The 13,107-nt window shown below is 36.6% G+C and overlaps 1 protein-coding gene across 1 annotated transcript in view; it reads left to right on the forward strand.

Annotated features, from left to right (window-relative positions):
* Nucleotides 1–13,107, forward strand: part of USH2A (usherin) — a 370,331-nt gene that overhangs the window by 226,503 nt on the left and 130,721 nt on the right. The window contains exons 39-40 of the mRNA XM_005523335.2: nt 8,338–8,488; nt 8,658–8,800. Of these exons, the coding sequence (XP_005523392.2) occupies nt 8,338–8,488; nt 8,658–8,800 (294 nt within the window). The remainder of the gene's footprint in view (nt 1–8,337; nt 8,489–8,657; nt 8,801–13,107) is intronic.

Here is a 13,107-nt window from a genome sequence, read left to right on the forward strand (position 1 = left end):
AGTCAAAGTCTTTTTGTGATTACCATATATATCACAAATAATTAAATAGTAGCTGTGAACAAAAGCCAGTTCTGTATTGCCTTGATTACTAGGAGCAGAAGCTTTAGGGAACCTCTTTTCCTCCTCTTTCTGCAAGTAAGGCAGGAATTTGAGAGGGAGGAAGTCTGGTCTGGTCACAGTTGTTTTGGGACCAAAAGGTAATCCAGTGACCTGGATCTCACAGATACCTGTATGGTATTCAAGATATAATAAGACTGCACCACCCACTGTGCATAGTGGCTCCCTAACACCAGCTAATCTGTCATCTTGTCAGATCTATTTTCTATTTATGGGCACTCTCAAGCTTGGTTTCCATCAGAAATAGTAGTATTTCACACCATGCATTATGCACCTCAGAGAAATTTATGGATTAAAAATAACTACATGTAATCTTATTGTGGAACTAATTTATTTGCACCCCTGCATTGTTCTCCAGTCTGTCCATACAGGGATATATAAACTCAGGCTTCTGTCAAAATGCACACCTGGTAACACTGGCATTTTCTACCAACAGGGTAGTCTGTTCTTTAACAGGCCACCTGCACATCCATACTGTGGGAGTGCAGTATGAAGAGACTTCTTATTGAATAAGACTTTTTATTTAGTGAGAATATTCACAAATTTTCCAGTATCCTGTTTTCTTTACCATTTGACTGAGATTGCTGTATTTTCTTAGTTTCTTTTGCCATGTTAGATGGAGATACAGAAGCACTTAGGTTGGGAAAGATCTTTAAGGCCATCAAGACCAGCCATTAACCTAACATGACCAGGTCCACCACTAATCCATGTCCCTAAGCACCACATCTGCACACCTTTTAAATACCTCCGGGGATGGTGACTCCATCTCTCCCCTGAGCAGTCTGTTCCAATGCTTGACAGCCCTGTATAGCTAATAATCATTTGCAGAAGCCATGTCCACTTCTTCAAGTAGAATGGTGCTTTCTGGTTTTGAGTATATGGTGTTAACCTTTTTCCTTCAGTCACAGAATAAGTCAATATTAAAAATTAGTTTTTAACATATTATGCTTCAGAACAATGCATATGCTTCTTGTACCATCACCACCTCTGTGCCTTTTTCTTTTATCTTTCTCTTCTTCTATGATGTTAGAATTCCCTTCAGAGAATTATTAGGCTGAGAAAGAGTTAATTGGGAAATCACCTTGTGCTGTCTTCTTTCCTCAAAATTGTAAGTTGCCTCATTTTCAGCAAGCATTTGTTTAGTCTGATGGAGATTTGAAAACTTTTTTGCAGAAGTTTAATTCCACAGCTGTGCGTCATGTTTCCCAGAACACACATTTCTGTTTGTCCTGGGAAACAGTCTCTGTCTTTGCAAATCTTCTATGAAGCTGAAGATTCTAATGTGTGTATCCTTATTGTTCTTTTAACTACATAGGTTTCAACTTTCTTCCCTGGGCTTTTCCCAACCATGAATAATAAAATTTGTTGGGTTTTTTTTGTTGTTGTTGTTGCTTTTTGTGAGCCTCTGGATTTCCAGAACTATCTAAGAATTGTTTTGTTTCAAAGAAGAAGCTACAAGCTTAAAAGCCACCCTGCAGTCCTCTGAAATTTTTGTATCAACATTAAGAAAGAGATTTTTAATTTAGCCAAGAGTCTCCTCGCCAGTAATCTGAAGACTTTCATCACACAGAGATGTTTCCATGAGTGTGGAAGATACCATGCCTGCCTCTGGTTATAGATCTCTGATACCAGATACTAATCATAAAGAAAGCTAGAAGATTTTGAAGATGATGTCAAATTCTTTTACGTTTTTCCTCTAAAAATACAAACAAAAGAAGACAACCCCAAAACTGCTAAACAACCAACTACAAAAAAGTATACTACTACTACTACTACTACTACTACTACTACTACTACTACTACTACTACTACTCAATAATATAAACACTGCAATCCCAAAAAACCTCCTGAACTTAACCTCTAAAGCTGCTTCATGCAGGAAGCTGTAGTTGTTGCATGGAGATAGACAGCTTATTCCCACTGCACTTACCCCATCTGTCCCCCTAAGTTAAAAGAGGCAGACCTGGTAGTTTCTTAAAGCTGTTTCACAAAGATATTTCATTTTCCAGTAGCTGGAGTCATAATTAACCAGCAAGAGCTGTTTGTTTAATTGCAGTTTCTGACTGATTTTGTAATACCATTCTTTATGTTTTTTCTTCATAGTGCTTAAAAAAACCCAAAATTGTTATATGGCAGTTACTATCTTGCTGTCCTTTTGAACAGTCTGATGAATAATTAGTTTTACTGGGCAGTTATAAATTCTAGCTAATATCCTTACTACAGGTATTAAAATTATTAATCATTCAGCTAATTACTTATTTGCATTCTTTTGTAACTTTTAGAGTTTAGTAAAGTTCTCGCTGAGTAATATGGACAAACTTCCACCTAACATGAGGAAGGAAGGGAGCTTACTTCTTATGGAAAGGTGAGGTGACAAATCTGTAAGACATTTTTATAGTGTTGACCTCAGTGAAATATAACACTTAGGAAAGGAACACCTCTTACACATATTTCCACTTGAGACCCATGCCCAGGTTTCAGGTATTGAGGTTGTGCATGAAGAAAAGTTCATTAAAAGGAGGGGAAGATCTGATTGTTTTGGCTGTTCGGGTTGTTTTTTTTCTGCTGAAACAATATTAATGAGGAATAAGTAAGCCTGCTTTGGGATTTCAAAAGACAATTGTCTTAAACTTTGGGTCTGCAGGTCATGGAATAAAGCCCAAGTTGATTTTTAGGACCCTATTAAAATTATGCTCTGCAGCTAGGAATCCCAAATAGTGAAAGTGCAGAAGAATCCACAGTTAGAGCTTACACACTCAATCCAGATAAAAATAAATTTTTAGATTTTTTTCAAACATATTATTTTTATTTTTCTGAATGATACTGTGCCATATAAGTAACATTAAAGATTAATGCTGAAATTTAATAGATTTACAAATTCAAATGAAATTACTATTAGAATAGTAATAGAAATAGAAATATCAAATGAAATTACTATTACAGCAGAGAGCAGAGGTATAAAACAGGATAGATGATGAAGAGAGAACAAGGTATTTCTGTACCCTGTTTATATTATACTTCTGAAAAGAAAATTTCATTAACATGAGGTGTCAACATGTTTGGACTTTAAGTTGACAAAGGTTTTAAACTACTCCTTTATATTTCTCAATTTGCTTTTTTGCCAAAACACAGCTTCCTTTCTTCTCAAGATAAATAAGCCAGAGGGGAAAGCAAGAGGGCCACCATGAGCCTTTCACATTGTGTGTTCCAAAGTGCAAGGATGTGCGTTGAATAAGGGTGTGTTGTCCTTGGTATATGTAATTTTAGATGGAGCTGTATCTGTAACTGAGAACATCCAGCAGTGAAATTATAGAATTAGAAAGAAAATCCAAAAATATTCTGTGCATTCTCTAGTCATTGGGAGTGGGATAAATAATGTGGTTGCACATATATCTTAAATGAAAAAATCAAGAACAATTCTTATATTTGGTATATGCTGAGAAGGAAAACTAATGGGGAAAGAGTTAAAAAACAAACCAGAGTAAATTTAAATGAACCTGTGAAGATAAGAAACAAAAATCTCCCAATCTTCTCTTATGCCAAGAGATAAAGGTTTATAACTAGCATGCTGTTCTAGTAATGACATATGGCCTAGCATCGTGTCCTGTCTTTCTCTGAAATGAAACTAAAACACATGCCCAAGGTGAGAATTATGGGGAATTACTGGAATTACTTGGACTGAGCAAACCACTAGATTACATTCATACCTGAGAAAATCAGGAGGAACAAATGTCAATATGCAGAACATATTGCCATAAGAAGTGCTGCAATAAGAGGATCTCAGTATGGGCACCTAAAACTGAAAATTAATCAGGAGTACCTAAACAAGCACTACAATGAGAAAAAGAAAGGGGATTTAAAAGTTGAACCTGGAAAAGAGGAATGGTAGTCATGACAGAGCAAGACACTCACCTAAAGGCAGTCTGAGTGGAACTTTTCTTTGCTGTTTTGGTACAAATGGTGAAGAGCCTGTTTTTCTCCTCCCCTGTAGTTAAATCCCTGCAGTTATCATTTGCATCCATGTATATGAAATAAATTTTGATAAGATACAAATGCTAAACATTTTATATATGCAAGTGTGGCAAATTGTAGTTACATATTCATACCTCCAAACTCTTCTCGCTGCCTATCTGGTGATAGTAAGGATACATTTGGGATAGTATATCTGATCACTGTTAAAAGTGGTGACACTTCAAAGTTGGTGTGAGTTTGCATCAGTTTTGTAGATGTGTAATCAAGCTCTTCTGGCTTTTCTTCTTCTTATGAAAGTTTAATAGTGGAGACATTTTTATAATTAAATAATCATTTATTGTCCTAATAGTAGTAAACACCTTTTAATAGTCCTGCTCAAAGTCATCTACTTTCAGAAAATTTACATTTCAGATAAATCCTTATTATAAATATAATAAATGCCTCTCAGAAAAAAATAAGCTTTCAACATGGAATAAAAATTTAATCACAGTCATTTCACACAATGCTTGCTGTTCTAAAATAAACAAATACTTACAAAGCTGACTATTTTTGCACATGTTATTTAAGATAAAAAAATTGAGCCAAAAAGTTGAAACACTTTTTAAAGGCTGCTTAGCACATTTCTGGCTGAAGAGGGATCAGATCTTTCTCGATCCATCTGCATGTACCTGAGTTGTTGGAATATTTCATTTATATCTTGAAATCATTTTATATATATCATTTTCATCTTGAAACAGTCTTCCGTTTTTATTGTTTTGTGGAACTGTTTATTAATTATTTGATTAGAATTGACATCCGATTAAACATTTTATTCTGCCTTTGTAGTCCGTTGATATACAAAGCATGACTTTCTGCCCTGCTAAGTGAGGATTTACTGGGCTAGATGTTGATTCAGTAGGTTGCAAGTGGAGTGCTTGCCCCCTGAGGGTCATATTAAAGCTCAAGGGGAGATTTTTGAGCAACACTGCATCTTAAAGACGATATATCAAGCTGATAGATACATGGCTCTTCTGTTGAGAAATTCACAGTAGAATTATTGCTTGTTGCCAGTTATTACTTGGGTAGTAAGGAGTCTCTTGGGGATATGGATTGGATAAAAAGGGTTAAGCTGGGGGAAATGTTACACTGAAGACCTTGGTGATGAGGAATGCTTGAAGTCAGAGGATGTTTTGTGTGCAAATTAGAATTACCGTTTTGGGGGGTAAGTGCTCTGCCGTTTTAATGAGCAAAACGTGATTAGTTTAATAGAGCACCTTTCTCATTATGACTCAGCAGAGACTTGACAATTTATTTGCTGTATCCTCCTGCCCCCCTGCCCCATTCCTTTGGAGAACACTCACTAGTACATCACTGAGGAAATTCTCTCTGGGCTACAGGAAGCCTTTTAGATAAATACAATTGCTGTATATTGAAACATGTTGGTTTGAAAGCAGTGGGCTTGGCTTGTTCTACAGGTCAGGCAACTTTCACAGTAGAGATTTGTCCAAATTTCCTACTCTTCCCTATGCTGTGCTTTTGTTGGTAGAAGAGATTTGAACATTTAGCTGAGATTACCTGTGCCATTAAAATAACATCCACACTGTGGAATTGTTATTGACATTTAGACAGCTACATCTTTGTTTTTTGATGAACATTCCTGTATCACTGTAATAACCACCTCTCTACATACATAAAGCTTAATCTGAGCTTTTACTTTGTAGATTTCAGAGAGCTTTACAAAGAAGGATAAGTAGTATTATCTCCATTTAACAGATTGGTAAATGAAAGACAAAGGTGAAGTGATGTGTCCTAACGGAACTGCAAATAAATTTAACACTTTTGCCTCCTCAGTGAGTTGCCTCACACTGTCCCCTCAATATCATGAACTTTTGACTTCCTGGCCAAATTATTAGGTCAGCTAATTAAATTCATTTTTAGATGTAGCTTTTTTTTGCTGTGTAGAATTTCTGTGTGAACTTTAAAAACTGGTGCATTTTAATCTGCAGACAGCTTAGTTTCAAATGAGGTAGTAACTTGCTTTGAAGAGATATTGACTCTTTTTGTCAGTGTCAGCTTAGAAAAACACTTAAAAACCCTGAACTAAAAATTGTTACTTTAATTGCATCATCTTTCTTGTGCTGTCTTATGGTGAAATCAGAAAGCACCTTGGTTTTGTGCTGTCTCAGTCTGCCTTCAACTTCAGGAATCACCTTATAAAGGATGCCAAAATAATACATGATTATCTGTGAGAACTATACTTTACATACATAAGTTTTAAGACCTGTTATTGCATGACTGAAATCCAACTCTGCTTATGCTGCTGCTAAACAGAACAATGTTATATAAGGTAAATAAATGTGCTCTCCATTTTACTGTGAGAGAGAACATCACGTGCAGAGACATTGGTGTGCAAATTTTTTTTTTGATGGCTCAGCTGGTGGGATATTGGGGCTGTTTATGTTAAGCCAACCATCTTCTTCCCTCTGAGGTGAGGTGCTCACAAGCTCTTTATTGGCCTTGAAAGTGTTGGCGTGGGATTTGCAGACCATGAATTACGTTAGTCTCAGAGATTTTCTGGATTTGGAAACAGGAGGATTTTCAGGTTTACTTGGGATTTACTGGAGCCTTATTGCCAAGATGTAGATAACAGCAGCAGGAAGGAACATCCAAACGCAGTCAGGCTGGCTCAAGCCCCCATATTACATGTTTTCTTTTTCACAGTGACAGAGAGGAGCAGAAAGGAATGAGGGAAGCTGGAGATTCTGTTCCACTTCATCTTGTCCTGAAAAAAACCCAGGAGGGCTGTAGGGCTAGGGGCCAACTATCAGAATCCAGTAATGATCCAGTATTAATAAATCAAGTAACCCAGAAGCCAGCTTTTAGTAAAAATTTTCTGAGAACACACCTTAAAATTAATGTAAAGGGAACAAGTTTCTTAGGTTGGAGCCACATATATTTTGTGCCTTTCCCTGTAATACAGTTTGAATCTGGAGATGAAAAATGTTGAAGTGACCCAGGTATAAGTATAATCAGAATAAAAATATCAGATCCTATCATATCTGTAAATGTAAATGCAAAAAATCATATCAGTATAAATAAAAACTACTATATATGACTGATGTCTTTCTTTTTATGAGTTGATGCCTCTTTTCACCTGTCTCAGGGAGAGAATGACTTAGACAGTGTATCACAAAGTCTGTTTCTTCCCTCTTAGTAACCACCTCATATACAGGTAGTAAATGAAAATCATAAAGCTTATTGTAAATTACTGTTTGCTCATCTTAAAACTTACAACTTAGGCCCTGAGGCTTACAACTACACTTTAAGTTAGATATCTGTGAGACTGGTTTTTCTTCAATAGAGACAAGAATAAAATAATAGCAATGAAAAAGTATTTCTGTTGGAAAGACCAAAGGAAAAGAACAAATGGTAACTACTGGACCATGAAAAGCAAAACTATTATACAAGAGTTTAAATGAAAAAGGCAGTAACTTTCCAGTGTTTTAACTCTAGACAAGAGCTACAGAGATATGGCTACAGAAATGTTATATATAAAAGTTACAGATGTGTTTAAATATAGAAAGTTTCTTCAACAGATTGATTTCTTGTTAAAGAAAAAGCAAAGCCATAAACTCACAGGTGTAAATTGTCATAGTTCTTTTTACTGCATGCAGTGAAATTTGCAGCAGTTAAAGGTCATTGTTGATATCAGTACTGACACATTTTGGACTGCAGTTCCTTGGACTTCATAAAAATTAATTTCCTTAACAAAACAATGGGCTAGAGACTGAAACTTCAGTGAATCTATTTTGATTTCTACCTAAAGATGTTCTTAATTTAAATTTCTTTTGTTTTCTTTTAAAATTATTGTTAATTTATAAGGGTGAGAAGGTATCTGAATGATAAAAAAGTCTGATCAATTTTACTCATGCTGGGTAACATTTCTGTGAGCATTTCCTTAGCTTCTCAGGGTGGCAGAGCTGGGCACAGAAGTGGATAATATTTGAACAGGTGGTAGAAAATATGTTGCTTCTGAATTACTTTTGGTGTTTGGAGGTTTGCTTTTAGCAAGATGATATTCACGTATTGGAAAGAAGAAAATTAAGAATCAGCATTGTTCAGTAGTGAAAATGTTAAACTAAATGGACCATGCTAACATTACTGTTGATCCTGAGGAACAGTTTTTCCAGTATATGGAGCATTTTGTTTCCACACGGCATATGTTCTCCATGGTTTTCTCTGCTCTAATTCATCCATGTTTTTCAACAGCTCCAGATGGCGTGATGCCTCCAAGGCTTTCATCTGCCACTCCGACCAGTCTTCAGGTTGTCTGGTCTACACCAGTTCGCAACAACGCCCCAGGCACACCCAGCTACCGACTCCAGATGCGGCGGAGGCGTTCTGCTGGTGACATTTTAGAGTACGCAGAGTGCAATAAGACCACCATCCACTGCTGAGCAAGAAAAGTCCCTTCCCTTGAACACGGCTCACCTTTAGGGTGGCTGGTCTTGTTACAAGACATAACGTTTTAGTCTTTCTTGACGTGCTGGGACGTGTTCTGAAGTAATTTGTGCTGTTTTTCTTTGCAGTTTGCATCCCAGCCCTACTGCTTCCTTACAGCACACGGTCGGAGACCTGCAGCCCTACACTGAGTATGAGATGAGAGTGGTTGCCTCCAATGGTTATGGCAATGCTTATAGCAACTGGACTTCAATGACTACAGCAGAGGACAGTAAGCAGTCAGATCTTATTTAACTCCCTTTACCAGAAAATATAAATAATATTCCAGCTGCCACTGTACTTAATTTTTTAAATTATGTTGCTTTCTCAGTTATATAGCAGTAATGTATTTCCTTCCGTAATATTTACTTGAAGTAAAAACTCCTAGAGGATCAAGTATCTTTTGTCTTACATATTCATTTAAAAATAGGGATATTTACATACGTATTTTGCAAAGCAGTATCTTATTTCTGTATAAAATATCCCTCCAGCAATATATGGTAAATTTAAGACACACTGGTAAATACAGCTTTATAAGTGGTGTTCTTTTTTATTCAGGGACTTGATTCTTATTTCAGTCAACTCAGAGAAAATAAGTTGAAGTTAATAGAACATGGCAGTTGTCTTATCTCTGTGCTGAGAGTACTCAAGCTACCACAGAACTTTTCATCCCCAGTGATCTTTGTTAATTCAAAATGGTGACCTGCTGGTTTGAAATTGGGTTTGTCATTGTCAATCCCTTCACTTTCACTGTTAATAGTTCTATGTTCTCTAGACTCACTCCCCACAATTTTTTCTACAGTCCCTTGATTTAGCAACTAGCTGTCAGTGTATAGGTACGTCCAGTTTGTTGACAGGATAGAATTTTGCACCTGATTCAAAATGTAAGCAAAAACATATGAAAAAATTGCTTATTGTGCAATTTAATGCACATAAATGCAAATAAAAACCACACAATTTCCAGCTTTTTTCTTTTTTTGAAGAAACTGAGCTGTTAGCTTTCTTGTACAAGGTAGCAGGATATCTAACATTGGTTTAGCAAATATTCAGTGCTGGTGACTCAACTTGATTTTAGTCCCTTCTTTAAATGGACACCTGTCTATGTTGAGAAGACATTGAGCAGAAAATGGTTTTCCCCACAATTATAAAACACTTCTTCTTTAAAACTGAGCAAATGATTCACAACAGAAATTTATCTGATAAATTCATTTAAGCTCCAAAAGTGTTAATGCTTCTATGAACACACAACCTATAAGTAAATGTAAGTTCTGAACTTGGTCCTTAGATACCAGAGCTGTGTTATCTACAAGCAATTCTTGTTGAGATTCAGTTAATTCATTGCATTGTTTGCTAACAAAAGTTGATATGATATTATTGAACTTGTCTGCATTCACAGTAAAAATGCAACCAGTCTCCTATGACTATTTTGTTTAAATTGCAATAATTATGTAGCTCTGTCTGATAGTTCACATAGTGTATCTTTTCACATACGAGAAGTACATTTAAAAGGCATCACTTGTTACTGATAGAAAAAATATTTTTGTGTAAAGTAGTAGGTGTACAATTTTAAAATTCTCTTTTGAAGAGTTAGGGAAGGTGGAAGACCTACACAGGAGATGCAACAATATCCAACAACCCTTGTCTTTTAAAAAGAAACCCACCCAGCTTTCAGTGGTGACAGAGGACTCTGTGGTGTCATTGTGGAGAGCTGCCATCTGTGAAAGGATATTCAGCTCAATTGCTTAAGACTGAATGATTGTCATTGGGTCTAAGCAGTACTTTTGTCAAGGTTTCAACGTGTTTCTTGTGAAACTGCCTATACTGACAGTTTGCTGCAGAAGTACACTTAATTCCTGGCCCTGCTAACAGACTTTGACTTTTTAAAGTACACTTTAATAGTGGAAGTTTCCCATATCTCTTACTCTGCTGAACTAAATACATGTCTACATGTTCTTATCGAATTTTATTCAGTAAATATATGTATTTTTTGTTTCATCAAAGCATAAAGTATCTGTAGGCATAAAATATATGCATGTCTGTGTGTCTGTGTGCACATACACTTGACAGCAATAGATGTGAACCAACACATCCACTTTTAAAGTCAGTAGAGTTCCAGTAATAAAAAGATGATGATTTCACAGTTTATCTGTGTATTATATTTTATTTATGATAAATATCTGGTAAAGTAGGAGGATATTTGGAATCATTAGAGGAAAATTAGCAAATGCTGCCAAAAAATGTGTTGTATCTGACATATAGAAATGTCTTCATATGCAGATTAGTATTTTTTTAATGCAAGAAAAAAAAAATGCAGTAAAGAATTTTCAAATACTTTGTTTACATGATTGTGACACTAGTAACTGATTCCATGCATTTTTTAAGGTCTAACCTGCCCATGCCAGATAACAATAATACACATAACTATGAATATTTTAAAACCTGCTAAACATGCATTAATAAAAGATGTTTGTTCCAATGGTCTTTGTAGAGCATCAGACTGTTTGCTGCCAGTTTACCTACAGATAGAAACAACTGATGAAGTTTCTGAATTAGAGCTTGCTTTCAGCTTTTTGGATGTAAATTTCAGACCGCTGTCTTGCAATCAGTGTAAAGACCACTGAACTGACAGCTCAGTATGTACCATTGAACTGAGAGCAGAATCTCATACATTGTATTCAGAAATTAAACTAAACCTTCTAGATATAATAAAGGAGATACAAATTAGGTTTTCCCTTTAGCTATGGGGAGCCTTTGAGTTCTCTGGGATTTACAAAGACATTGGTTACAGCTACCTGAAGCTGTCCCAATGGCAACTGCTGGGTTCCTGTGGTGTAGATTTAGGACATGCAAAATTATGTCTGATAGCAATCCACACGGTGTAATTTTTGATCAGAAGGATGTCTCCTAAAGAGAAAGTTGTTTTTTCTAGTGCTTGAGAAAATCCACCATGACTTGGACAAGTTCTAAGGTAGAAAAATTTCTACTTTAAAGAAAAGCTTCCTGTAACTTTATTAGCTTTTGAACACCCCAGAACCTGTCTGCAGCCCACTGAATTGCGTACAGCAGAACATCTCAGTCACCACCACATTCTCTGCCGTGGCTACATTTTGGTTCTGTGGGTCAGTGTACAACTCCAATATGGAGAGCTCAGTAAAGCCCTTTTAAAAGTGCCTGACTTGCACTAGCTGGAAAAGAAGATTTTGCAAGTTACATAGCAGGCAGTCCAATTTTTTTCTTTTTTATTTCTTACATAAGTGACTTCAAGTCCATGTTGTTTATACATGATGAAGCTATAGGCAAGCCCCGTGTTTCTTCACAATAAGTAAGTGCAAAAGCACACAGTAGTCACTGGAAATGATTACATATTGAAGTTGCTGGAGATAAAAAAGCAAGAAAAAAAAAAGAAAAAAAAAAGAAAAAAAAAAGAGCTCCTGCAATGTAGCTATCAGATGAGCTACTTCTTGCCAAATCAGAGAAGCATTATTCCTATCATGGGGAGTGCTATGGTGTGCTTCTCTGGCATGCTTTGGTTCCAGGATGAAAAGCCTCAATCTGTGGGGAGATCTCATCACAGATTAAACTTCCTCATGAGGGGAAGAGGAGGGGCAGGCATTGATCTCTGTGGTGACCAGTGACAGGACCCAAGGGAATGGCCTGAAGTTGTGTCAGGGGAGGTTTAGGTTGGGCATTGGAAAAATATTCTCTCAAAGGGTGGTTGGGCACTGGCACAGGCTCCCCAGGGAAGCGTTCACAGCCCAAGTCTGACAGAGCTGAGGAAGTATTTGGACACCACTCCCAGACACATTGTGTGACTTCTAGGAATATCCTGTGCAGAATCAGGAGTTGTGCTTTGATGGGTCCCTTACAACTCAAGATATTCTATGATTCTGTGATTCTCCTAAATCTTCCTGACAATGAAAAGAGGCAGTGTGGAATAAGGGGATAAATAATGCAGTTTGCCACCTTTGGAAGCTCTCACTTTCTCTGCTTATGATATTTGTTGTCTGAGAAGACAAGTCTCCTATTTTAGCTCTGTAAGGTCCATATAATTGAGGCATATAAACTAATCCATAAATTGTTGATGTGAATGTGTTCACATGAGCTTGAGAAAGGAAAAAGGAAACTGAAGCAAGAGAAGACAATACTTGGTGAGGTGACAAAGGGAAGAGAAATCACGTGAAATACCTGACAGGGTGAATAGCAAAAGGACAGAACAAATTAAGCTGATGCAGTAGTGGTATATAAGATGATCATATGATATATAGGGCAAACTGCCCATGCATGCCTACAGATTAGGAATTAGAACTTTATTGACTGGTAGAACTGAAGTTCTGGAACCAATGTGCATGTGGAGCAGTTGAGGGCAACAAGTCTTAATACTCTAAAGACAGCTCTTAATACATATTTGAAGGGTTTCATATGGATTTCATGTCATTGAATGAACAGCTTAACAACTTTTGAGTTCTGTGATCTCATGTGATAAAAGATTCCTGTGGTCCCTTATGCCCAGAGATACACAGTTTGGGTTTGCTGCTGGGT

This window comes from Pseudopodoces humilis, chromosome 3, assembly GCF_049639895.1.
Source record: "Pseudopodoces humilis isolate 2021_Gansu_Grassland_sample_001 chromosome 3, ASM4963989v1, whole genome shotgun sequence".
In the NCBI taxonomy this organism is placed as follows: domain Eukaryota; kingdom Metazoa; phylum Chordata; class Aves; order Passeriformes; family Paridae; genus Pseudopodoces; species Pseudopodoces humilis.